Source organism: Myotis yumanensis, unplaced genomic scaffold, assembly GCF_028538775.1.
Source record: "Myotis yumanensis isolate MYYU_CA2020_CCGP unplaced genomic scaffold, mMyoYum1.0.hap1 SCAF_4, whole genome shotgun sequence".
Classification (NCBI taxonomy): Eukaryota; Metazoa; Chordata; class Mammalia; order Chiroptera; family Vespertilionidae; genus Myotis; species Myotis yumanensis.
The window spans coordinates 103,508,566-103,535,156 of NW_027223755.1; the positions used below are offsets into that span (position 1 = coordinate 103,508,566).

General features: G+C 54.5%; 2 protein-coding genes across 3 annotated transcripts in view; one reads left to right on the plus strand and one right to left on the minus strand.

Moving 5' to 3' along the window:
* LOC139009528 (mesothelin-like protein) overlaps positions 1-3,029 on the plus strand; it is a 6,109-nt gene extending 3,080 nt beyond the window's left edge. The window contains exons 4-9 of the mRNA XM_070413796.1: positions 121-276; positions 360-487; positions 1,423-1,553; positions 1,679-1,773; positions 1,973-2,213; positions 2,657-3,029. Of these exons, the coding sequence (XP_070269897.1) occupies positions 121-276; positions 360-487; positions 1,423-1,553; positions 1,679-1,773; positions 1,973-2,213; positions 2,657-2,793 (888 nt within the window). The 3' untranslated portion in view covers positions 2,794-3,029. The remainder of the gene's footprint in view (positions 1-120; positions 277-359; positions 488-1,422; positions 1,554-1,678; positions 1,774-1,972; positions 2,214-2,656) is intronic.
* A 536-nt stretch (positions 3,030-3,565) lies between these two features.
* Positions 3,566-26,567, minus strand: LOC139009218 (mesothelin-like). 2 transcript variants are annotated; one of them, XM_070413354.1, is made up of 13 exons: positions 25,800-26,567; positions 9,408-9,475; positions 8,877-8,944; positions 7,001-7,085; positions 6,322-6,365; positions 6,138-6,222; positions 5,689-5,867; positions 5,436-5,591; positions 5,198-5,340; positions 4,992-5,119; positions 4,333-4,427; positions 3,864-4,050; positions 3,566-3,779 (listed from the first exon to the last, which is right to left on the minus strand). In XM_070413354.1, the coding sequence occupies exons 4-13, from the start codon at positions 7,080-7,082 to the stop codon at positions 3,691-3,693; spliced, it is 1,188 nt and encodes a 395-aa protein (XP_070269455.1). In that variant the 5' UTR covers positions 7,083-7,085; positions 8,877-8,944; positions 9,408-9,475; positions 25,800-26,567; the 3' UTR covers positions 3,566-3,690. The 2 variants fall into 2 exon arrangements, with proteins under 2 accessions (XP_070269455.1, XP_070269456.1); XM_070413355.1 differs by lacking the exon at positions 8,877-8,944 and having other exon boundaries at positions 25,800-26,560.
* Between the last annotated feature and the right edge of the window lie 24 nt (positions 26,568-26,591).

The following is a 26,591-nucleotide window of genomic DNA, read 5'->3' on the forward strand; positions in this document are numbered from 1 at the left end:
ACTGCCTACTGAGTGTCAGCGCGTCGTCAAGGCCAAGTTGGCTCGGGTACACTGAAGACTGGGTGGAGGCAGGTGGGTGGTGGGCGCTAGGGCTGGGCCTGATCCACTCGCCTGCCTCAGATCTACCCAAGTGGCATCCCGGAAGAGCAGCTTCGGCTCATCACCTCGCTGGTCTACCTGTACTCTCTCGTGGAGATCCACCAGTGGAACATCACGTCTAGGGACACCGTCATGGCCCTGCTGGCCTCGGACGTGGCCCTGGAGAACCAGACGGAGGTGAGGGCAGGACGGGTGGGGGAAGGTGGTGAGGCTGGGAGGCGGGGGGTACCCGCGGACCCTGACCCCAGCATTGCCCCCAGGCCATCCTGCAGAAGTTCCTGGACCACAAAGGCACCATCACTAGTGCCCTGCTTGTGGCCATCGGGGGCTCCCGCCTCTGCTGGATGAGCCCCCGCCAGATCCAGGCCATCCGGCCCTCGGAGTTCCGGTGAGCCGACCAGCGACACGCTCGCTGCACCCTGGGTCAGCTCACCTCCTCACCCAGCAGAACGGGAGGGGGAGACGGAGGCTCAGGAGGGGTCTGGGCCAGGCCAACACAGGTGTGTTAGTGTCCTGCAGCTGCCAGACTGAGTTGTTGTTTTTTCATTTATTTTTGGTTAATCCTCACCCAAGGATACTTTTTCCATTCATTTTCAGAGAGTGGAAGGCAAGGAGGGAGCAGGAGGGGAGAGAGAGAGAGAGAGAGAGAGAGAGAGAGAGACATTAATGTGAGAGAGAGACACATTAGTGTGAGAGAGACATATCCATTGGTTGCCTCCTGCACTCACCCCACAACCCAGGTATGTGCCCTTGACAAGGAATGGAATCAGCAACCCTTCGGTGCGCAGGCCAGTGCTCCAACCACTGAGCCACACCCTCCAGAGCTCAAACTGAGTTTTATGAGAACAGAGATGTATTCTCTCACCGTCCGGAGGCCAGAAATCTGGAATTAAGGTGTCAAGAGGGCCAGGCTCCCCTTGAAACTTCCTGCCTCCTCCAACTTCTAGTGTTGCTGCCAATCCTCGGCCTTTCTTATGGCCTCATCACCCTCTCGGCCTCCATCATCAGCACGGGGCTGTCTCCCGCCCGTGTCTGTGTCTACATTTCCTTCTTTTATGACACCAATCGTTAGCTTTTAGGGCCCACACTCATTCAGTAGGGCCTCATCTTACTTTGATGACATCTATACATAGGAAAGAGCCTCTTTCTGAAAGAGCCAAATAAGATCACATCCTGAGGTTTGGGGTGGACATAAATTCTGGGGAGACACTATCAGCCCAGCAGAGAGGGCAAAAGGGTAGCTGTGGTTTAGGGAGAGAGGGCCAGGCCCAGCCAACTGTAGGAGGAGGGCTCCCAGCTTGCCCATCAGTCTCCCCTCCCCAGGCTGGCCGGGGCCCTGGATACCTCCTCCTGCCCTCAGAGCCGGAAGAACGAGCTCTTCTTCAAGGCCCGAGAGGCCTTCGGCAGCACCAGGACCACCGCTGCCTACTACGACTTCGTGCGCCCCTATCTCGGTGAGACCCCGCCCTGTGTGCAGACGCCCTGTGTGCAGACACCCCCGCCCGCCCCCCCCCCCCCGAGCCCCCCCCCCCCCGTCCTCCAGAAGCCCCACCCCCTTCTCACCACCCCCCTTCCTCAGGCGGTGCCCCCACAGAGGAGCTGCAGCGCCTGGCCCAGGCCAACGTCTCCATGGACATCCACACCTTCACCAACCTGAACCCCTGCGCGCTGCAGGTGGGCCCTGGGGGGCGGGAGGCAGGCTGGCCAACCCGGGGAGCCCTAGGCCACAGGTCCAAAGGCACCCCAGGGTGGGCCCCGGGTCACTTCTCCAGGCTGGTTCTGCCACATCTCACCCCTGCTCACTCCCTGGGTAAGCGCTGCCCTGCCGGGTCTCCCCTTGGTCCTAAAGCTGGGCCCCCCACTTCCCTTGAAGAACCTCAGTGTCAACAATGTGAGAACATTGCTGGGCCAGAACGTGGGCGACCTGCAGAAGGCACGCAGCCACCCAACCATCAGCTCCTGGCTCCGCAGCCTGAACAAGTCCCTGGACGAGCTGGGCCTGGACACGGACCCCGCCAGCCCCACCAGCCCCACCAGGACTCACAGCAACACCCCCTGGATATCCCATCTGACTCCCCCAGGGGAAGGGCCTGGGAAGGACGCCCCCACCTCAGGTACAGCCCCACATCCAGCCCTCCCCCTTGGCAGGCCTCCCCCTGCCTCTGCTTGGCCTTGTCTGCCCAGGGCCCCACGGACCCCAAACTGCTACTCGCGCCCAATCTCATACTCCGTTGGCCAACAGTTTTTCCGTTTGCCCCTCAGTTGACATTTGGGTGACACTGGCTTCACCCTGTATCACCCACTGAGTTACCACAGGATACAATCACCTCCTCCAAAGCCCACTGATCTGCATAAAGTAGAGGCCAAAACCCAGGGAGGGGGAAGCTTTGAGATCTTTGTTGGGGCCCAGAAGAGTGGCCACACATGGTCTTCCCCGCCCACAGGGATAGCGTGAGCCTGGAGCCCAGAGGGAGGGGCTGCCCCAGAGCTGCGGGAGGGCCCTGGGGGTGGCTCCCAGCGAGGACTGATGGGTACTCTCTCCATGTTGCACCTACAGGCAGCCCATCAGCCCACCTGGGGTACCTGCCACTTGCTGTGGCCCTGCCCTCCAGCCTCCTGTGGCTGCTGTATTGGGGTGCCCTGGGGCCCTGTTGGGACTCACAATGTCCTCTGAAGACAGGGCTGTGCTGGTAGGTGGAGCCGGACGCCAGCCCAGGCTAAGGTGCAAGCCCCGGGCACGGAAAACCTCAAACCTCGCCTAGGAGCCTGCCCACACCTGGCTCCCAGGACCTGCAGCTGCACTGAGGGCCTAGGCAGAGCTGTGACTACGGGGTCACCAGCCCCTGCCCGCTCTGGGAGACATGCCCCACCCTCTGGTCTGCTTCAGGACAAAGAACTGGGGCTGGGGAGCGGGCTCCATGGCACTTACTCCGCTGATTTTTTTACTTTGCTGATTTTAATAAAGAACAAGGTGATCCTCCTGCGTGTGTCCCTTTGCCCTGGCCCCGAGGAGGGGCACAGAGACCCTCTTAGCTGTCTCCTGAGGAGTCACCAAGGCCACCCTGGGTGTGTTGGCCTGGCCTCAGGAGAGACAGGGGCAATGGAACAGCATCAGGAAAGCCCCAACCCCCCACCTCACACTCCCCTCCTCCTGCTTGGAGTCCCTGCCCTGCTTCCCCCTCCTTTCCGAGTACAAACAGAAGGGCTGCAACTCAGGGCATCGCGTCCACAGGTTCCAGCCCGAAGGCCCCCACCCCTGAGAATACCACCGCCAGCCAGCCCCTCCTCCTCAAAACACACAGCCACTTGGGTCCTCAATATCTCTAAGGTACGCCTGTACAAAATTCAACCTGACTCTAGGTGCTCCCACCCTGCCCCTCCGAACACCATAGCCAGAAGGGGTCCGTCGTCCCCCCCGCCCCCCGCCCCCCGCCCGCGCCGTCCCCAGAGCACCACAGGTCACCTCTTTGGAGGGGGAACGGGTTCTCTTTTATTGAGCCCACCCCCGGGATGGAGCAGGGACCGCCCAGGCCGCTCCCACCGGCGGGAATCTCCACAGCAGGGCCCGGTTCAGCCTCCAGGGCAGTGAGCTCAGTTCAGCAGCAAAGCCAGGAGCAGAGCGGGGATCACAGTGAACGCAGATCCAGGTCCAAGGAGGTGGGAGCCCCCCAAGAGGGCCTCTGCACAGAGAGGGAGTGACTCAGACCCTCCACCTCATCTGCCCAGCCCTCCCCGCCGGCCTCCCCGCCCGCCTCCCCGCCCACCTCGAAAGTTGAGGTCTAAGACCAGGTAGCCGTTGGGGATGCCGCCGTGGAGCCCCAGCCCCAGGCTGTCCAGGTCGCTCTGCCGCTGCCGGAAGATCCAGTCCCGCACAGGGCTGTTCCCCTGCTCTGCCTTCAGGCCCTCCAGGTTTGGACCCAGAAGTTTTTGCACCTCGGCGATGGTCAGCGGCTGCCAGAGTCCCCGGGCGACCGTCAGGGTCTCCCCACCTCTGTCCAGAGGCTGCTGGACTCTGCTGTGTCCAAACCACCCCATGCTTCCCCAGCCCACAGACCCTGCCTCAGCACCTCAGACTTTGGAGCTGGCCTTGGCTCAATGGCCCCGCCCCTCCCCAGACCCCACCTTCTCAGTGCCCCTGCCCTGAAAGGCCCCCATCCAGGACAAGCCCTTCTCCGTGGCCCCGCCCTTCCCACGGCCCACCCTCCAATGGCCCCGCCCCTCTCGTGGCCATACCAGCAAGGCCTCTTTCCGCAGCTTCTTGAACGTGGCCATGTCCAAGCTTATGTTCTGCCGAATGAGAGCCCGCAAGTCCTCCGTGGAGGCCCCACCTGTGCCCAGGGAGAGGGGCCCTACGCATAAGACCTCACAACATTCCCCCCACTCTCACCCTCTGACCACAAGCTAGCAGAAGCCCACTTCCTTCACCGGGACTCCCTTTTCCTCAGGAATTTCTGGGCAAACCCTGATTGGCCTGGTGACCCCCTGCCTCTCCCAGTCAGGGTAGAGGCTGGAGGTGGTCAAGTGCCTGAGCAGGGGTCGGAACGCACAGGGCCTCAGCCTATATACGCTTAGCAGTGGTTCTCAACCTTCCTAATGCCGTGACCCTTTCATACAGTTCCTCATGTTGTGGTGACCCCCAACCATAAAATTATTTTCGTTGCTACTTCATAACTGTAATTTTGCTACTGTTATGAGTCGTAATGTAAATATCTGTTATGCAGGATGTATTTTCATTGTTCGTGACCCACAGGTTGAGAACCGCTGGCTTACAGGGTGGAGGGCACCCTGACCCCCGGTCACACCACCAGGGGGAAGCCCAGGGAGGTGAGAAGCTGGCAGCACCGATGGGGACCTCAGGCACCCCCCCTCCCCCCCATGTCCTCCTGGCTCACCCAGGAAGGGCTTGATCCTTGCAAAATACGCGGAACCGCTCATGTTCCGGAAGGCGGCGTGGGCCTTGTGATAGAGGACATCCATCTGCGGTGGACGGCACGCAGCCAGGTCCTGAGGCCTGACCACCCTGGGGAGGCAGTGTGGGGCCAAGAAGTGAGCTTGGAGCACAGCGCACCCTCCACACCAGCTGGCCCCAGGGACTCACCAGACAACATCCTGCTGCACGTAGCCCAGCTGCTCGGGACTGAGCGAGCAGAGGTAGGCAGGATGAAAGCTGGCCAGCAGGTCCAGGGTGACCTTGTCCAGCCGGCCCCCTCCCACCCGATAGCGGGCAATCAGGGCAGCCACCTGTGGGAGGACCCAGTGAGATGCCTCGGGGCAGGGAGACAGCCCCTCAGGCCTGCACAGCCACCCCCTGTGCTCCCCTCCCCGCAGGTGGTCACCTGAGCATCCACTTTCCGCCCTGTGCTGACTTTAAGCAGCGATTTCACGGTCTCCAGGGATGTGACATTCCACTTGTGGATGTCCTCGGGGGTGACCTCAAGGAAGAAGTAACTCAGGGACTGGATCAGGGACTCAGGGTAGCCCTGTGGGTAGACCTGCCGGGGAAACTGACCATGAGGGCCACAGCCACTCCCAGGGGGCTGGGAAAGGCTTTGGCACCGCAAGCAGGCGGGAGCCCAAGTCAGGAACTACCTGGTCCAATTTGCGCTTTAAAATGTCAAGCTGCTGGTAGGTGAAGGGAATCGCGTTCACCCGGTCCATATGCTCAGCCAGCAGGGCCCCATCCACACAGGCCTCCAGCTCCCACTCCGCGTAGAAGACGAGGTTTTCATCCACCACATGGACCTCTTTCCCCGGGGGACAGGCCTTCTCTACAGGGGCAGGCAGGGGGTCAGGGGGCGGGGCTTTCCCAGTCAGCCTCCTCTTCCTCCCGCACCCATGCTGAGACCCTGGGCCACACATGACCCTCTCCAGGCCTCAGTTTAACCATTGGCTCAATGGGGTGCTTCTGTCCATTCTCCAAAATTGAATGAGCGGAGCAGCCAGAACGGCCACAGCACCAGCAGGTGAGCCACCCCCTCCCCCCCCCCCCCCGCTCCCCCACGTCTCCTGACACTTGGCGGGCTGGGCCCTGTGCTCACTCTCTGTGCCCTGCAGAGCCCTCCGGAGAATGACGATCGGCTCAGACTGCTGGGAGGTACGTTGCAGCCATGGGGTCATGACACCCTGAGGACAGAGCAGGGTTCTGGCTGAGCCACATGGCCCAGCATCTAAGGACACCTGCCTAGGGCCAGAAAACCCTCCCCTTATTCCCAGAGTCCTTACCTGTCCTGTGTCTGCAGTCTGGGCCCAGGAAAGTTGCACCCACCCTGCAGGGCAGGGACACAAATTTCGAGGGGATGGCCTGGGGCTTCTGGGTGCCTGCTACAGGCCCTACCCTGGGGAGGAAGGAGGCAAAGCCATCCCTTCCCTGACCCCCAGCCCTGAATACACCCCACAGGTGTGGACACGGAAGGTTAGGCTCCTGTACCCCATGATGTCACAGCCACCACACACACCCCCCAGGCCAGGTCCGGCCCCGCACCAGGGAGTCCAGGCCTCCCGCATCCTCTGCCTGGGACACCGCTGCTCAGTGCAGTCAGACACCTATCCCCCAAATACCCTCACTTTGGCCTGAGTCCCCATAACATCACTGCCCTGGTTCAGCCTCCAACCCTGTGGGGCACCACAGGAAGAGACATGGCTGACAGCCTGCTGGGAACTCGGCACCGCTGAGGTTCAGGACGCCACCTGAACTCAGAACACTGAGATTTCAGACATCTGCCTGGGACTTGAGGCACCTGCCGAGGATGGGGGGGCGGGGGAGGGGCACTGTCCAGAGACTGGGGAGGAGGCATACGACAGAGAGAGCCTTTCCTGAGATCCCGATCCCCTAAGAATCCTTGGCTGCCCTCCAGCGCTCTCCCATCCCAACCCTTCGCAGCAGCCCACCCCCAGTACTCACTGAGGCTGAGCAGCAGGAGCAGGAGGCCGTGGGTGGGGGTCCTGAGGAGCCCCAGGGTGGGGTGAGCACTCTGCAAGGCCATGGTCTGTGGAGGACAGCCCCTCTGATGTCCCCACCGCTCACCCACCCATGCCCATGCCCACAGCCAGTGAAGGGGTCTCAGAGCCCCTGGGGCTCCAGGTGGAACCTTCTCAGGCCCCTGCAGCAGTGTCTGGGCTGCCTCTGGGCCCACTCTAGGGACCAAGCAGCCACCTGGCCCGCCCGGTCAGCCCCCCTCCGGGAAACTGGCCCCTCCTGCCAGGGGTGTGGGGTCTGAGTCAACCCTGCCACCAGCTGTAACCCTGCCTCCAGGGGCAGGCAAACAGCTGGCCCATCCTCTCTCCCTGCAGCGCAGGGCAGGCAGAAGGAGGCAGGGCCGCCTCTGGCTCAGGCTGGCCTCGGTTTCCCCATTTGCACCAGGGGGACTAGGCAGTTTAGGACTGGGGGTCCTGCTGGGGCATGGCCATGTGCCCCTCCACATCCTGCCACACCCACAGCCACAGGTGCTGGGCTTTGTGCAAACCCAGGGCCCAGACAGGTGGACAAAGCTGGTGGTTTCCCTTCTGAAGTCTCTCAAAACAGAGGCCTGGGTGGATGCCAAAGGGCGAGGTCGCCTCCCACCTTCCAGCCCCTTGGGTGGGGCAGTGAGTGGGGAGGCATTCCTGTGGGGGTGGGAGGTCCCCTTGCAGTTTCTAGAGTGAGAGGTGGGTAAGGAGGGTTGTCCCAGGCTGGGGTGGGGCCTGAAGGAGCCAGACCACCTTCTGCACTTGCCCAGGGAGGCCCAGGGCTGGAGGCTGCCTGTGGCCCAGTGGAGTGGAGCCTCCCCTCCCCGAAGCCTTTGCCCAGGCCGGTGTCAGCCCCACCCCTGGCTCATAAATGGGGGTGCAGGGGGCGGGGGCACATTCATGCTTCAGCAACCCCTTTCAGCTGTGCAAAGAGCCAGCCTGCAGGGAGTGTCCTGAGGAGTGGCAAGGCCCCAGGGAATCCCTCTGCCGCCCACACCAGGCCCCAGAGGGGATGGGAGAAAACCAGACCCCAGACCAGAAAACGGGCCGTGGGTGGGACCAGGCAAGAGCTGCACCTCCCCCTTCTTCTCCCCTCAGCCCCCACCAACCCCATGTAACCAGGGGCCCCCAGCACTCCGGGTGGGCCACCCTGGGAGCCTCTGCCAGCCACCATGGGCCCTGGAATCAGCACCCTGCCCTCCCCACCCAAGGTCGGGTTGGGGCCACAGAGACACCTCAGCTGTCTTAAGGCTGCAGCTTCCAAGCTGGCCGGGATGCCACAAGCAGGAATCATGGTGTGGCGGCCAGTCCCGGGCGTGGGTACTTGTGTGTGACATGGGTCCCAGTGGGGGCAGGACAGGGTAGAACCGAACATGGTCCGATGAGTCCTCTAAGACCAGCATCCTCCTGGTCACCTGTTACTCAAGAGCCACCTGCATGTGAGCCCTGGTCAGAGGCTGGAGCAAGGAAGATTCAGGCCCTGTCCAGGACTCTGGCCACAGAGAGGGCTGGCTCTGCCCCTGCTACCAGAGCAGGGTCTGAGTGGACCACAGCTCCTCAGAGTAGAGTGTGAGGTGGAGGTGACTGTGAGGGAGGAGTGGCCAGCTCCTCCCCCACCCTGAGAGTCACACGCTCACAGCCTGGGGCAGGTGCTTGGCTACAGGACCCTGGCAGAGGCTCTCTCCGGCCCGCCTGCCCCACCTGCCCCCCCCCCCCCCCCCCCCAGAATCTCCCACCTCAGCCCAGCCTCAGTCCCCAAGGTCTGGCCCTTAAGTGATGGGCTATGAAGTCAGACCACATTCCCGGGAGAGGGTGGCAGGAGAGCAGCTTACAGGCTTAGGACGGGTCTCCGATGGAGATGCTGTGCAGCAGCCCAGGTCACACAGCGTGTCAGGAGCCGCTGGTGCAGGACAGAGCTGACCCTCAGGGTACCACCCTGGAGCATGGGGGGGGGGGGGGGGGGCCTTGCGCTGCTCCCCAAGGGCAATGAGGACTAGGGAGGGGCATTCGCGGTGGCAGAGGCAGAGGCTGCCCCACCTCCCCCAGCCTGTTTGTTTGGGGCTGGCAGGTGCCCTGCTGGGTGGGTCCCAGTACCACCCTCTGCCTAATCCCTGCTCCCACCCAGAGCAGCTTGGCTGGATTTCCAGGAGGCTCTCACCTCCCAGGCCTGCCCACACACGACCCACACCCTGACCGAGCCGCTATCCTCCCCCAGCCCCCACACGTGAGGCTGTGGCCAGCTCCTCCTGAGCCTGAACACCGAGCTGGGTCCCAGGTGACCCTGGCACAACCCCATGCCCCTGCCCAGGGTCCGGGTAGGGCCTGCCCGTAGTGACTCTGGAGTCCAGAGTGATGGACCAAACCTGAGCCTCCTTTGCCGTGGTTTCCTCAACTGCGGAGTGGGTGGTCCAGAGGCCAGCAGCCTTCGGGTCTGTCCGGGAAGCAAATGAGGCATTGCCGGGGCAGCGGAGACCAGCGCTGCTCACGCTCCAGGAATGTGTGGGTGGGGACCCTGCAGAGGGGCCGCCCAGGAGGAGAGGTGCGGGTGGAGAGCTGCCTGGGCCCTTCCCTTGGTGGGTGTGGGTGGAGCTCTGGGCTGACCTTCATGTACCAGGCACCTGTCGGGAGCCAAGGCCTTGCTCTATGGGCTCTTACTCTCCTATTGCTCAGGTGGAGAAACTGAGCCCCAGTGAATGGCCAAAACGGCACTGCATGGCCAGGGTGTGGTCACTGTCCCAGGGGGCCCTGGCAGGGTCTCCACAGGCCACCCACTACGCCATGCTAGGTGGTGGCCACTCAGCCAGGATGTGACTCCCAGAGTATTGGCCACACTGTGGCTTCTTTCTAATGAGTTCTGGGCTCTTGGTAGTGCAGTGAAGTGGTTGGGTGGGGGGCTGCAAGGGTCCAGGGGTTGGGGGAGACAAATCCAACCCGACCAGCTCCAGCGAGCACACAGCACTGCTCTCAGGCACAGTGGGGCCATGGGAGCCCACCTGCCCGGCACTGGCTGTCGCCAGATGGAAGGAGGAAGGCGCCTTCGTGGTGCTGTGGCTGCTGGCCATTGGGTATGGACAATGCGCACCTCTGTGCTAGCTGGACCCCAGTGACGGCTCACAGATTCCTGACTGTAGACCACAGCCTCAGTCGTGTGGCCTTGATGCCGAAGTCACTGGCGACTCCCTCACTTCCCCGCCAACCCCTCCGACGGTTTTGCGAACAGCAATTCCCTGTGTGGGACTCCTCTGAGTTACAGACCTGCAGAGGTTTCCTTTTGCTGCGCTGGGTATGTGCCGCTGCCCCGTCCCTGACCGGCTCCATGGGCTGGGTTTTCTACACGTGCAGTTAAACCAAATGCTAGTTGAACGGGCATGCCTCGTTTTACTTGGCTTCACAGATGCTGCTATTTCTTTTTTACAAATTGAAGGCAAGATCCTTCCCCAGCAAAAATATTATGACTTGCTTTATTGTGGTGGTCTGGAACGGAACCCTCAATATCTCCAAGGTACGTCTGTACAAAATTCAACCAGGCTGCCCGGTACAAGAATCAACTTACGGAGTCCATAGCGGAGCAAATGCCTTAAAGTCTTGTCCGCAGACAACCACTGAAAAGTTCTGACAAAATGTGAAAAAAAAACAGTTTCCCAAGGGCCCTCCGGAGTGAACAGAAGTCAGATCCTGAGGGGAACTGATATTTGGGAAAGCTGCCAGCATGGAGCGGTTCTCTGTGTGAGGCGTGGCTTTGCCATGGAGACAGCCCGAGGTGTGGCCACCGGGTATGAGTGCTCAGACTTTACCTGAGCCCCTTGCTGACCCCCGAGTCATGCGTGTGCAGGCGGATGGAAACAGCTCAGACAAGATGGAAAATGGGCCGAGACTGACCTCTGCCCACCTCGAGAGCAGCAGAATTCACAGTGAAAGATACGGCCCACCAGAACAAAGCAAAAGCAGGAATGGTCTTCCCAGGAATATAACAATTCAGTGTCTATACAACATCATAGTCACATTGTTCATGAGAAAATCCAAAAATACTCAACACAGGAAAAGCCAGGAGATTGTGACCCAGCCTCAAGGGAAAAGTATCAACTGGGCCCATGCCAAGATGAGTCAGCTATTAGAACTACAGACAGGATTTTAAAGAAGCTACTGCACTACCCCTATTGCAACCACACCCAAAGAGACCATGGAAAACAAGCCTTTGTGAACGGAGAGGTAGGGGAAACGGAAAATATTTTTTTAAAGAACCAAATAGGAAATTTTAGGAATCAAAAATTCAAACTCTGGAATTTTAAAAATTCACTGGATGGTCTTAATAACAGGATTAATCACTTCTAATTGAGGGTTAGGTGGGAGCTTCTCAACTGCACAGTTAAATGGATTTTAAAATGTGGAAATTTCCTTTGTGTTCGCATCAAGAACAATTGTTTGAGCAGCCTCTGCAGACGGGCATGAGAATGAAGAGTTCGCTTCTTGTTTTAACTCCGACAGCACAGGAAGTGTATAAAGCGTGTTACTGGTGATTCACAGGGCACTCGTTGTTAATATGACGGTAGTACATTACGTGTTTTGCATCTAAGTGCTGTTTTCCATTGTAATTTTAGGTTGACTTCATTAAAAAACATTATCAAGTCTGAAGCAAATGTTAAATCCCAAAGATAATCAGTGTTCGATAATTCAGGTTAAAGGAGGGTCTTCTCTGTGAATATACTGACATTGAATTGTACACTTTAAGTGGGTGAGTTGTATATTATGAGAATATCTCAGTAAAGCTGTTTGTTTGTTTGTTTAATATATTTTTATTGATTTCAGAGAGGAAGGGAGAGGGAGAGAGAAACATCAATGATGAGAGAGTATCATTGATCGGCTACCTCCTGCACACCCCCTTATGGGGATCGAGCCCACAACTCGGGCATGTGACCTTGGCCGGAATCGAACCTGGGACCCTTCAGTCCACAGGCCAATGCTCTATCCACTGAGCAAAATTGGGTAGGGCTCAGTAAAGCTGTTTTTAAAAACAGGCCAAAGACCAATCAGCACATGAAAAGATGCCCAACATCGTCATCACTCGTTAGGGAAATGCAAATCAAGTCCACGGTGAAATACCACTACACCCCCACCAAAGTGACTAAATTTAAAAGGACTGACAATGACAAGTGTTGACACGAATATGGAACAACTGGAACTCTCAAATACAGCTGGTGGGAGTACAAATTAATATGATCACTTTTGTATGGCATTTTCTTTTTTTTCTTTTTAGTTTTCATTCAACATTATTTTGTATTAGTTTCAGGTGTACAGCATACTGGTTAGACAATCATACACTTTACAAAGCAGTCCCCCTAATATTTCAAGTACCCACCTGGCACCATACATATTTATTACATTATTGACAATATCCCCTATGCTGTACTTTACAGACCCTGACTATTTTGTGCCTTCCAATTTGTACACCTTAATCCCTTTACCTTTTTCACCCAGCTCCTCCATCTCCCCTCCCCTCTGGCAACTATCAGTCTGATCTCTGTGTCTATGAGTTGGTTTCTATTTTGTTTGTTCATTTACTTTGCTCTTTAGTCTCCACATATAAGTGAAACCAAATAGTATTTCTTTTTCTCTGTCTGACTTATTTCACTTAGCATAATATCCTCTAGGTCCACCCATGCTGCTGCAAATGGTAAGATTCCTTTTTTCTTGGCCAAGTAATATTCCATTGTATATATGAACCATGACTCTTTAATCCACTCGTCTATTAATAGGAACTCTGGTTGCTTCCATTTCTTGGCTATTGTGAATAACACTGCAATGAACATAGGGTTGCATATATTCTTTTGAATTTGTGTTTTGGGTTTCTTCAGATACATTACCCAGAAGTGGAATTGCTGGGTCATAAAGTACTTCCAATTTTAATTTTTTTAGGAACCTCCATATTGTTTTCCATGGTGGCTGCACCAATGTGCATTCCCACCAACAGTGCACAAGGGTTCCCTTTTCTCCACATCCTTTCCAGCACTTATTGATGGTAGCCAGGCATGAGGTGATATCTCATTGTGGTTTTAATTTACATCTCTCTGATGATAGTGGCATTGAGCATCTTTTCATGTCTATTGGCCATGTCTATGTCCTCTTTGGAGAAGTATCTATTCACATCTTCTGCCCATTTTTTAATTAGATTGTTGGGGGGGGTTGAATTGTATTATTACTGAATGGGGTCTGGGCCCAGGGCGGTCTGCCTAGGGTCTGATGGTAGTCCATGCGTTCCTGACATTGTGTAGGAAAGATTTCACAACACAAATCCAGGGGATTTTGTGAGTATGTTTACAGCCAGGGGCGTGAAACGAAGGAAGGGCTTAACGTAGAAGAAGCAACAGGAGAGAGAAAGTCAGAGAAAAGGGAGCCTTGGAGACAGGTTTAGGGGTTAGCCCGGGTTGAGCAACTGCTGCCCACTGTTCCCCTGGTTGCAAGTCTCATAGGGTCCCCTAGAGTTTGGAAGATGCATGCCTGTGGGGGAAGGGAAAGATGTGGGAGTGCTCCCAGGAGGGAGATCAAGCTGTGGATCTTTTGTCTTGAGGCTCTTTTATCTTTCATTGGCTGCTGGAATCCTATAGGAGGACTCAGAGGAGGGTCTTAACAGAATATTCATTAGCTTTTCAGATGTGTCCTTCAATATGTTGATTCATCAACATGTGTAGGGGTAATGATGGATATTCCATTCTCACACCGATGTTTCTCTCTGTCTCTCCCTCTCCCTTCCTCTCTCTAAACTATCAATTAGAGAAAGAAGGGAGAAGGAAAGACAGAAAGAAACACCAATGTGAGAGAGACACTTCGATTGGTTGTCTCCCACATACCCCTATTGAGGACCAAGATGCCTACAACCGAGGTATGTGCCCTTGACTGGAATCGAACCCAGGACCATTCAGTCTATAGGTTGACACTCTATCCACTGAACCAAACCGGCCAGTGCAGAAAATATTTTTTTTAAAAATAATGTCAGCTCATAAGCCCAGCTTAAATGCACTAAGACAATGCCAGAGGCCAGGAAGAACCACACAGCAGTCTTGGGTTTCCCATCGCCCTGACTCATTCGTTTAATTTACAACCACTGTTACCAATCCCAGGAGTTTTCATCACTTATTTTACTATGTTTATAAAACAAATCTTTTGAGGTGTTCCAGGGACCCTTTGGAAACACTGCAGTTATTCATACATATATATATTGAGATTTTAATCCTTAAAACCTCAATGTCTAATGAAAACTAAGAAATAATCGATCAGCATTCTTTAGCTTGGTAGATTTATAGAAGCATTTTATAACCTCTAGAAATATGTTAATAACATCAAAGTCAGCCGAAGCCAGTTTGGCTCAGTGGATAGAGCGTCCGCCTGCGGACTGAAGGGTCCCAGGTTCGATTCCGGTCAAGGGCATGTACCTGGGTTGCAGGCACATCCCCAGTGGGAGATGTGCAGGAAGCAGCTGATCGATGTTTCTCTCTCATCGATGTTTCTAACTCTCTATCTCTCTCCCTTCCTCTCTGTGGAAAAATCAATAAAATATATTTTAAAAAATTAAAATAAAATAAAAAAAATAACATCAAAGTCAGTTATTAACATGGGTTATTTCTGTAAAACCTAAGCAAAATAAAGACAAGTCTGGTTTATTTAAACCAACAAACTTAAGCTAGCTTTTATTTACTAAGGATTAATCTTAGGTCACGTGAACTTGAAAAGCATTTGAGTTATTTTCTATATTTCTGAGAATTTTAGAATATTCAATCCTTATAAGTGTTTGCCTTTAAGTTAATTTTAACAATACCATCTACAGGTAGAAAATTATCTCACATTTACAACACACATTAATAAACATACACAGACAGACACAAACAGAATAGCTGGATCCAAATTTTGTTTTGCAGGCATATACAATTTATATCTGTCCTTGATAAGTCGAGTACCAAATGACCTTCCCCCTTTTAAAATAAGGACAGTGGCCCGACCCAAGTGGCTCAGTGGTTGAGCTTCGACCAATGAACCAGGAGGTCACAGTTCGATTCCCAGTCAGGGGGTGTGCAGGATGTAGCCCATCAATGATGTTCCTCTCTCATCGATGTTTCTATCTCTCTCTCCCTTCCTCTCTCTCTGCAAATTAATAAAAAACATACTTTAAAAAAATCAATGGGAAAAATATCCTTGGGTGAGGAATAAATAAATAAATAAATAAATAAATAAATAAGGGCAGCCATTTTTAATACCTCAAAGAATTGGGCTGACACCTAAAGGACATCATAGGTTGATCCATGTATCTAATCCTCTTTTTGAAGCTTTGAAAGACCAATTGAATATGTTTTCCAGTCATTATGCCTAATTTTATAGCTGGCTTTTTCTAATTGTGTGCACAAATGATTAACTGAGAAGTATCGAAGGATCCTCATCGTGGCCAGCTTAACATTAACGGGAGGCTGGCTTGTGGGCCTTGTTGACCTGGGAGGCACGACTTCCCATGAGATCTGTAGAGTCTGAATAAACTACTAGGAAAAACCAGCCCTTACGTGCACATCTCCGGATGAGCCGTGCAGTGAACATCCCCATAGGACTGCTCTACGCCCTGGAGGAAATTTTCCCAGACAACTCACAGTGATTCTTAGTCACCTAAGAATACCCGAGCAAGAGCTTACCCACTCCTAGCCCCCATCCCTGCCGCTCCGGATTTGGGGGGTCTAAACAGTTATCATCACCCCATTGGCTATCTGGGTTGGGGAAGCAAGTGTCCTTTCTCTTTCTGAGCTAAAGAGAGTTCAGTCTCTCATTTACCAGCAAAGATTTTGTTTAGATTCTTAGTGAGTAATTCAATTAAAAAGCCAAAATTAAAGTCCTGGCTGGTTTGGCTCAGTGGATGGAGCATCAGCCTGAGGAATGAAGGGTCCCGAGTTTGATTCTGGTCAGGGGCACATGCCCGGGTTGTGGGCTCGAACCCCAGTAGGGGGCGTGCAGGAGGCAGCCAACCGGTGATTCTCTCTCATCATTGATGTTTCTATCTCTCTCTCTCCCTCTCCCTTCCTCTCTGAAATCAATAAAAAATATAAAAGCCAAAATTAAAAGCAGCTACCCATTTTTTTCCTTTCCCTGGGTTATTTCAACCCTACCCACCGCAAGGATTTTCTAAGAACAGCTCACATAAAGTTGTGGCCTGCTGCTTAAAGCAAAGAAGGCTGCAATTCCAAGAGAAAATCAGCCCAGTTCACTTGATGCAAAGCAGGGAACCAGTGGAGCACAATGGGCCCTCGCTGGCCCCTAGCACCAGGTCCAGGTCCACAGGGTGGTCCCGGGTGGGCTACTTCCAAACCCTGCTGTACTACGCCAAGTACACTGCGACGTAAGAAACATCCAGACCTGTAGGGGATTTTTACAAGAGTTTATCTGAGCCAAACTGATGACATATGCCCAGGAACAAGATCTCAAATGCTCCTGGATTTTTCATTTTAAATGGATGTCTTTATTGCACATAAATTAAACCACAATAAAATTGATTTAAAAATCAGTAGCATAATGAGTCTTGGTGAGGATATGGAGAAAGTTAAGCCCTTGTGCATGGCTGGTGGGAATGTGAAAAGTTTCAACCACTAAAAAATAGTTTGGTGGTTCCTCAAACATTTATTTTTCTTTTTAAAAATATATTTTTATTGACTTCTTAGAGGAAGGGAGAGGGAGAGAGAGATAGGAACATCAATGATAAGAGATTGATTAGCTGCCTCCTGCACACCCCCACTGGGGATCTAGCCCACAACCCAGGCATGTGCCCTTGACCAGAATCGAACCCAGGACCCTTCAGTCCCCAGGCTGACACTCTATCCACTGAGCCAAACCAGCCAGGGCTCCTTAAACATTTAAACACAGAATTACCACATGACTCAGCAATTTTAGATGGTTGAACAATCTGAAAGCAGGGACTCAACAGATACTTCTACACCCATGTTCACAGCAGTGCTATTCACACAAGCCAAAGGCGGAAACAACCCAAGTTGGATGGGTAAACAAAATATGGCATTTACATACAATGGAATATTATTCAGCCATAAAAAGGAATGAAATTCTAATACCTGCTACTACCTGGATGAATCTTGAAAACATTATGCTCAGTGGAAAAAGCCAGACACAAAAGAACAATATAGTGATTCCATTTATATGAAATGTCCAGATTAGGGAAATCCACACAGACCGAAAGTATAACAGAGGCTCCCAGGGTCTGGGGAGGCAAGGGGAAAGAGGGAGCCTGCGTCTCATGAGGCAGTTTCTGCTTGGGAAGGTGTGAAAGTTCTGGAGATGGATGGTGGTGACAGTTGTACAACATTGTGAATGTGATTATGCCACTGAATTATACACTTAAAAATGATTGAAATGATAAATTTTACTTTATGTATATTTTACCACCATAAAACATAGTAGTATTTCTTTATGTCAACAGTAATAACAAATTTAATAGAAAACATGTCGTTTCTAATAACAAATGAAATGCACAAAGTCCTAGAAATCTACTTAACTAATAATGCAGAATACCTTTATATGGAACAACCCGGCATGATAAAGAGGACAGTGCTCCTAAAACTATTCTATAAATTCAATTCAATCCCAATAAAAACCTTCAGAGGGTGTGTGTTTTTCCCCAGGAACACAACAAATTCATTCAAAAAATAAAGGAAATAAATATCTATGATCTAAAAAGAAGTAGCAAGCTCCCAGATATGAAGACAAAGCCACTGTGATTAACATAGGAACATACAAAGGGGCAGACAAGAGATTTCAAGAAAAAAAAATGCCCATGTGCATGTGGGGACCTCATACACGAGAAGGATGGTTCCATGAAACAATGACAGGGGTGCCGGGAGGGGCAGATCTGTGGGGCAGACGGTGTAGAAAAATATGAGTCATTGTGTCAAGAAAAATAAAGCAGACCCCTGGCTGACATCATGTATAGGCCGATACCAAATGCATTAAAGGCCAACGTATGATAGAGGAAACTCTATGGATAGAAAAAGGCTTGGTGGAATGAAGAAAGATGCCAACACAGACACAACACAGCAAAGTGTGGGTAAACTTGACTTTGTCAGAATTTAAGATTTCTATTCAATAGACAAATTGGCAGCTAACAGGGAGAAGAGATTTCCATTACCTAAAAGTGCTCATGGCTTGATAAGTGAGAAAACAAACTAATCAATAACAACAAAAAACCAAGAAACCGATAGAAAGGGGGCCAAGGAAACAAGCAGGAATTCTCATAAGACAGGATGGCTAGTAGTTTTTGGAGACAGGCTCAGCCTTTGTAGTAACCACAGAAATTCAGATTCAAAGAAGGAGATTAACAAAAGTAGAAAGGTGGGTAACAACAGGTGTTGACTGCGTGGAGAGACAGATCCAACCATAGGTTTAATAAGCAAAAGTAAGTGATAACCACGAAAGGAGGGGTGACAGTTTGGACTATGGAAAGAAGACGGTTGCCCTGGTTCCCACTCCCACTCCAGCAACTTTGCAACCTGGAGGTGAGCTTCCTTCTGGTCTCGGTTTAGCATTTTGCAGGATGCACTCAGGAACACAGCTGGCTTCTTATTATTATTACTAAAGGCCTGGTGCACAAAATTCGTGCACTGGGGGGGGGGGGTGTCCTTCAGCCCGGCCTGCCCCCTCTCACAGTCTAGGAGCCCTCAGGGATGTCCTACTGACGGCTTAGGCCCGCTCCCTGTGGAGTCTGGCCTCCCTCTGTGGGAGGTGACCGGGCCAATTAGGGGAAGGCGCTCCCCCGTCACCCCACTGCTGCTGCCACTGCCGGCCCCCGAGGCTGCTGGCCCTCCTCAGCCCTCACAGCCGCTGAGGCTTTGTCCGGAAAGACGTCCAGAAGACATCAGGTCTATCCAGTCTAATTAGCATATTACCCTTTTATTAGGATAGATTATTGCTTACAGAGAAGAAGGGAGAGGGAGAGAGAGATAGAAACATCAATGATGAGAGAGAATTATTGATCAGCTGCCTCCTTCATGCCCCGAACCAGGGATCGAGCCCTCAACCTGCCCATGTGCCCTGACCAGGAATAGAACTGTGACTTCCTGGTTCATAGGTCGAGGCTCAACCACGGAGCCACACAGGCTAGGCACAGCTGGCTTCTTACACACCTTTCATCCCTCATACACGATTCCTATTTGTCCCTGCTCTCTGTCAGAGGTTGGCTACAAGTACCTGCCCCCAAGCTATTGCTGGCCTTTTCACTCTGTGTGAACAAAACAACGTTGGGGCTGTTTATACTGCACATTTTTTTAAAACTTTTTTTCTTTTATTTTCACATGGCTAAATCTGTTCCTCATCAGGGTACCTCATGCCTGAGAAATCTGGCTTTGCCAGTTTGATTGCTAGTGTGGATAATCCCCGTGAGGCCAAGGGCAGCCAGCCGGCTCCCCAGCAGGACCATGGTCTCAGAAGGCAGGAGCTGTGCCTCGAGCTCAGTAGACTGGCTCCTGCTCTGGTTTCTGAAAAAAATCTGTCCCCCAATGTAGGCAAAATAAAAAGGAGACCAGAGTCCACTGGCCTGGAGCCTGAAGCAGACCTGTCATTGGATCTCTGCTCCACATGCCTCTTCTAGGAAGCCTTCCTTGGTTAGCCTAGTCTTCCCAACTCTAGGTCAGCCCTTCTCCCCTCCTCCCAGGGGCCTACACCATCATCCTGGAGGCCATGTTCCACTGCCTTATGTCAGATCCCGCCTCACCATGGCCACCACTGACCTCAGGGGCTGGTTCTGAGGGCCACTGACCCTCTTCCTGGCCTCATGACTAACTGCTCCCAACTGGAGACCACGTGCATCCCCCCGACAGGTGCTTCCTCCAAGGTGGGCACACAGGGTGTAGGCTGTGGGCGACACGAGACGGACACTGGCTGGGCAGTGCCTGCCTGTGAGTGCCTGCCTGCCTGCTTCCACTGCTGCCCTGGGCTGTGAGGCCCAGTGGAGCCTGTGAGAGTCGCCACTGCACCCCCAGGGCTGGCATGGCCTCGAGACCCCTAGACCCTCACCAAACCATCCCCCACCATGACTGTCCTGGATGCAGCCTTTAATGCCTTCTCGAAGGAGCAGAGGAGGCTCATGCACAGCTGGGTCTGGAGCCCAGGACACCCCAATATGATGTGGCAGTGTCCAGGAGGGGGCACAATCCTGGGGCTGACAGGTCCCAGGCTGGGCCCTGCTGGCCCTGACCCAGCTGGCCCAGGAGGGGCTGCCCCGCCCAGACACTCCTCAGGGCCCTGGCCTGCTTCTCAGACATGCTGAGGACATGAGTGGCTGTCCTGAGTTGTTGGGGACGGGGAGAGAGGGCTGCCATTTGCCCAGCTGACCCCTGCTTCACAGGCCCAGCTCCCGATGCTGCCCCAGCTGCCTCCTGCTGGACCTCTCCCTCACATCCGGGGCCCTGCCTCCCAGGCAGTGCAGTCAGGGCATCGAGCCCCGGTTCCAGGCTTGCATAGGGTTCTTCCTGCTGCCTGTGGACGGTGCCTTCCTGGCCCAGGTCCCAGTGGACAACTCCTGTGACACCTTCTCTCAGTTGTAGGAGTGGGGGGGGCGACCCTGGAGCTGGGTCTGGACAGGACTTCCCAATGACTCCACCCACATCTCCAAACCCAGCGTGAGGGGCTACAGAAACTTCCTGACCTACAAGGCATCTAGGGGTGAAAGCAAATGAGTAGCCCTCTGACCTCCCCCACCCCCCACAGTCTGGAGTCCTGGGATGGTCACTGGGGGCAGCAGATGTGCAGGGCTCAGGGGCACAGATGGGATCAGAAATCAGGCTTGGACCCTGCAGGCCCTGCTCCAAGGCCCCAGGCCTGGGGGCTGTTTCCCCCCATAGATCTGAACCACAGTGAGCTGAGAAGGGCTCCCCAAGGACCTTCACGCTCACCCATGTCCCGGCGCCCAGTGGCACAAACTTCCCACTGCGGCTGGGTGAGCACCTGGGAAACTGTCTTCACCAACCTCCATCTGCCGCACTGGTCCCGGAGGCTCAGGGTGTGAGCCAAGGGAGGGAACAGCGAGGGGCGGGGAAAGTCGGCAGGGCTGGTGCCTGGGGGTGGGACAGGTGGCTCACTGACTGCTGGGAGGGCAGATGCCAGGTGTCAGGGTTGGGGTATGGCCAAGCTGATGGGGCAGTACCTGCCCGAGGTCCTGGATAGACTGTGCCAGCCCAGCTGGCCGCCTTCCCGTAGCCTCGGGGAGCTGCACATGGCCGGGTCCTGGATTAGCTCTCCATGGAGCGCCCCTGGTGGGCCTCGGAACTGGCCCCTGGCCTCGGCATGGCAGGTGTCTTGGGGTGAGGCCACTTCAGCCAGGGCACCTGCGGTGGCTCTCCCAGCTCCTCCCACCCTGCCCCCCAGGCTTGGCCTATACCCCACCTGGCACTGCCAACCCCATGGAGCTGATCCTTCTTAAGCCCCCTTGATGCCCATGATAACCTTACTTAGCTCCAGGTCAGCTTAGAGAGGGCATGACCAGGCCTCGCCAGGGTTGGCCCTGGTGGTCATCAGAGGGTGACTTTGTTTCCCCAGTGTCCTCTGGCTCCTGGCATGCTGCCACCTCTGAGACAACGCATGCCATACACACTCACAAACACACCCACCTCACTGCCTTGACCACCTCCTGTAACACCTAGGTGCCCAGGGAGGTCAGGACTGGGGTGCAGGGGCTGACCCAGGTGGTGTGTGAGGACTGCCCAGGACAGGAGGTGGCCCCCTGCCCACACCAAGGCAGCTGGCTCCCCCTTATGGAATTCCCAGAGCCCCAGCACGAGAAAGGCCTCCTCTTCCGCAGGCAACAGGGGCCCCTAGCCTACTCCCCACTGCTGCGGCTGCACTGGGTGAGTTGGGGGGCAGCCCTAAGGAGACTGTCGGGTAAAGAGAAGGAAGCCGGGGGAGGGGTCCCCTGGGGAGAGCTGGGAGCTCCCGAGGCTAGGCTGCTGGGCCTAAATGCACGATTTCCAGGGTGACCCTCTCACTGACAGCAGGCCAGGCATGCCCTTCACAACCAGTAAAAACATCACACAGAGACAACCAGCCAGGCTTCCAGTAACCAAGTGGCACCCCGGTTCCTGGACCTGGGCGGAGGCCCTGGAGCTGGGAGCTCCCATGGGGACCCCCTGCCCCATTCAGCCACCCCACAATTCTGTCACAAGACACACGTTCCCTCAGGTGCCCAAAAGGGCCCCTTGATGACCTGAGGGCTGAGTGCAAAGCGTGAGTGCAGAGGCACCTCAGGGACCACTGGCGACCCCGGCCTTGATGTTTGACAGGCAGCCATGGCCCTGGTGTTCTAACACCATGGGCTGGGGAAACGCCCCGGAACAGTTAACCTGCTGCCACTCACCCCAGACGGGCAGGTTGAGCAAGTCCCCTGGAGAGCGTCGCCCTGCACAGCCTGCTGATTGGTGTCGGGGGCTCAGCCCCAACCAGCTTAGCGCCCGCTCTCCCGAGAAAGCAGCCCAGGTGGCTCATGGACAGAGACCCTCCATCACATGGTTAGGCAAAGAAGGAGGCTTCTGCTCCCAGCCTGCCCGCTGGTCCTGCTTGGTCCACTGATCCCACGGAGTTGTAGTCTCTGTGTCCCCTGCTTAGGCCTCGAGGGGCCGGGGCAGGGCCAATCTCGCGTGCCTGAGAACAGTTGTGCAGAGCACCTGCTCTCCCCAAGATCTTGAACATGCCCAACGCACAGTGAGGCCCGCTCCATGACCTGCTCTTCCTGCTGCTCCCTGCAGCCCTGCCTGGGTAGGAGCCGAGGGAGGACCACTGAGGGGCCACGGAGCTCTCTCTGACCTTCCTCCTCTCCCAACTCCTGGCCCAGTGCGAGCCTCCTCATTAGCTGCTAATTGTGCTCCGTGCCAGGCCTCCCAGGGCTGTTGCCGGATCACACCTGTTGACAAGATGTGGCAGCCCCGGTGGGAAGGTGTCCGGTGTTGATTACGGTGCTAATGATGTGCTCATTGCCCTCAGTAATTCCCCAAATAAAACACTGTGTCTGGGATGCAAATCTTGCTTATAAAACCGGGGGCAAGTGGCGGGGGGGGGGGGAGGCAGAGGACAATGGTAGCTCAGGCTCTGGACCAAATCGTCCAGAAGACCTGAGAGTAAAGGTCCCCTTGTTGTAGGAGACCCCTAGCTGGCCCCCCACACTAACAAACTAGCCCCTGATTTACAAAAAAACAAACAAAATGGGGATGGGTTTTGAAAGGTGAGGGCCACTAGGGTGGGTAGGAGGCCAGCCCTGTACTCTGAGGGTTTCACCTGACTGTGTCCAAGCAGGCAGGAGCTCAGGGACCCAGCCCCCTCCCCACTCCTCTCACCTAGCTGTGCCTGGGCCCCCAAACTTAATACAGGCAGTTCTCAGTAGCTGATCGCAAAGTGCTGGGGGCAGCAGAGGGAAGCCCCCTCCCCCGTGGTCCCGGCTGTGCCTGATGGGTGGGGCCTCTTGGTGGGTCCTGTGGGCCTCACCCTGATGCACAGTCCTCCTCCTACAGTTCAGCCATGCAGAGCAGGGGAGGAGCAAACCCCACTTCCGTCCAGTTCCTTTGGGGTCTTAGGCCCACAACACAGTAGCAGTGGAGAATGCAATAAGCGTTTTTGAAATCCCATGTTTAGGAATCATTTGTTTTGAAAAATACAAAATAGCTTTTACTTGTCCCCACCCTGGGTCATTTTACGCCGGCTAGCTGCCCCAGAAAGGCATCTGCTAGCCCAGCCCTGGCTCTGCAGCACAGACAGGAGGGCATGGCCCGGACTGTGTCCCCTCCATCCCACCAGCCCCCTGAGGGCCAGCCCAGCCCAGCTGGGAGGTGAGCTGCAACCTGGTGAGATGTATCCCATTATGTAGCTGTCCTCCAGCCCCTGAGGATCCCATAAAAACCTAGACATGTGGCTGTGGTGGGCTGAATGGTGCCCTCAAATATGTCCAACCAGAATCTATGAATGGGAGTTAATTTGGAAAAAAGTTTGTGTGGATGTAATTAAGTTAAGAATCTCTAGATGAGGTCATCTGGATGAAGGTGGTCCCTAAATCCAATTGTCCTTGTAAGAGAAGACACACAGGAGTTGTATGACCGCGAAGGCAGAAACAAGAGCGGCACTGCCCCAAGCCTAGGACCACCTGGAGCCTCCAGACGCCGGACACGGAGAAGGATCCTTCCCCGGGCCTTTGGAGGGAGCACAGCTCTAACCACACCATGACTTCAGACTGCTGGCCTCCAGAACGGAGAAAATAAATTTCTGTTGTTTTAACACCCACCCTCCACCCCAGTTTGTGGTCCTTTGTTACAGCAGCTCCAGGACACTAACCCAGGGCCAATCCCTTGGAGGGTGAAACTGACACCAACCCACAGGAGGGGATAGGCAGCTCCATAGGCTTGGTGGAAACCACACTTGCGCCCACTCCATGGCAGCTGGTTGACTTTGGGCAAACCTGTGGGCACACCGGAGCAGAGGCCGGGCTCTGCACCTGTTCCTGCTCAGGTAAATGGGTGCCCACACACAGTCACAGCGTCACAGCAGCTGCAGGGGCCAGCCGGCCAACCTGGCCACAGGAGCCGTGGCCCTCCATGGGTCCTCAGCTGGCCCTTGAGTACCGACCCCCACCCAACGCGTGCAAACACTGGTATTGCACATGGGAAACGCACGGTAAATACTCGCTAATGATGATGATGAAACAATTTGCAAAATGTGTGAGCAGGCACACAAGAGGCGAGGCATAATGTTGGCTCTAGAGCTTGGGGACCCAGTCACGTAGGCACTCCTACTGGGATGGCTGGACCAACGGTTCGAGCCTGGACAGACCAAAATGTACTACTGCCTGGCCTCTTGGGACTACTGTGGGGCAGCCAAGTTGAGCGGCAGCCTCTAGCCCCCTCGTTTTTTAAAATCCTCACCCAAAGATAAGTTTGTGTGTGTGTGTGTGTGTGTGTGTGTGTGTGTTTAAATATGTTTTTATTAATTTCAGAGAAGAAGGGAGAGGGAGAGATAAAAACACCAATATGAGAGAGCATCATTGATCGGCTGCCTCCTGCACGCCCCCTACTGGGGATCAAGCACGCAACCGGAATCAAACCTGGGACCCTTCAGTCCATAGGCAGACGTTCTATCCACTGAGCCAAACCGGCTAGTCCCCAAAGATACATTTTTATTGGTTCTTGGAGAAAGAGGAAGGGAGAGAGACAAGGAGAGAAACATCAATGTGAGAGAAAAACACTGATCAGTTGCCTCCCATATGCGCCCAGACTGGGGATGAAACCCACAACCTCAACCAACTGAGCCACCCAACCAGGACTAGACCCCTCATTTTTTAAATAGTTTTACTGAGATATCAGTTCACATATTATGAAATTTGCCCATAAAAATTGAGATCTATCTTGCGTATCTACATGTCAAACTCCTCCCCTCCAGCGTTGGGGGAACTGTAACCCCCATCCCCAAATGGAGACCATCCTTTGCCCCACAGTCAAAGCCCAAGCGCCTCCGCTGTAAATCCTTTCCATCACGGCAGTGTAAGGGATCCTGGTCCTGCCCCAACCCCAACAGCACTCGTTACCGTCACAAATTTTTTGCAAACCTACTCTGGGGCATTTCAGTGAAACTAAGTTTATTTTGGCTCCACCGGTTATAATAACTAGTGGGATCGTTCCGATTCCAGGCATCACGTCTCAGACCTTGCTCAGGTACAGCCAGGACAGGGGGACAGGTGTTGCTGGGAAGCCTACCTGGGGCAGCTGCTGGCACATGTCCTCTCCTGGGAGCCAAACGGAGTGGCTGCTGGGCTTGAAGAGGTCGCACCAGCAGGCGGTCTCGGCTCCCTGGATCCTGAAGTGAACCCACAGGCAGGTGCAGGAGTTACTAGGTAGTGGTTGACATCAGGGCAAGAACCCCAAGAAGCGCAGGCGCCCAGCCCGGGCGGGCCCCCCAGAAAGTCGGGATTACCGCCAACACTCTGGGGCTGAGCCAGCTGGGGCCCAGGGACGGGCTCGACCACTGGAGTTTTCTGCAAGGCCCTAACAAAAAGTGACAATTAAATGTATAACTGGCCCTGACCGGTTTGGCTCGGTGGATGGAGCGTCGGCCTGCAGACTGAAGGGTCCCGGGTTCGATTCCAATCAAGGGCATGTACCTTGGTTGCGGGCACATCCCCAGTAGGGAGTTTGCAGGAGGCAGCTGATCGATGTTTCTCATCGATGTTTCTAACTCTCTACCCCTCTCCCTTCCTCTCTGTAAAAAATCAATGAAATATATATATTTTTAAAATGTATAACTGTACTTGGCACGTTTAGTAAGTGGTTTAAGAATTGGGTCCGACAGCAGCAGTCCTGTTTCGGGTTTTAAAATCATACAGGCAAATGGAGTCTTCCCAGGCCGGTCTCCAAATAGCAGGAGAGGGTGCGGAGGCCTCCCAGGGGCTCCGGGGCCGCCCAGACCCAAGGACCTGCACCGAGCAGCGGAGAGGGGGGACCGCTCCCGTCGCCGTCCCTTTCCTTTGCTTCGGGAACTGGCGCCCTGTG

What these genes read in the sequence shown, in the direction of transcription:
- LOC139009218 (XM_070413354.1), bottom strand. Translation starts at nt 7,082, where the DNA reads ATGGCCTTGCAGAGTGCTCACCCCACCCTGGGGCTCCTCAGGACCCCC. An exon ending in AGACTGCAGACACAGGACAG is followed by an intron (nt 6,223 to 6,321) that starts GTAAGGACTCTG and finishes CTCTGTCCTCAG; the next exon opens with GGTGTCATGACCCCATGGCT. An exon ending in GGCTCTGCAGGGCACAGAGA is followed by an intron (nt 5,868 to 6,137) that starts GTGAGCACAGGG and finishes CTGCCCCTGTAG; the next exon opens with AGAAGGCCTGTCCCCCGGGG.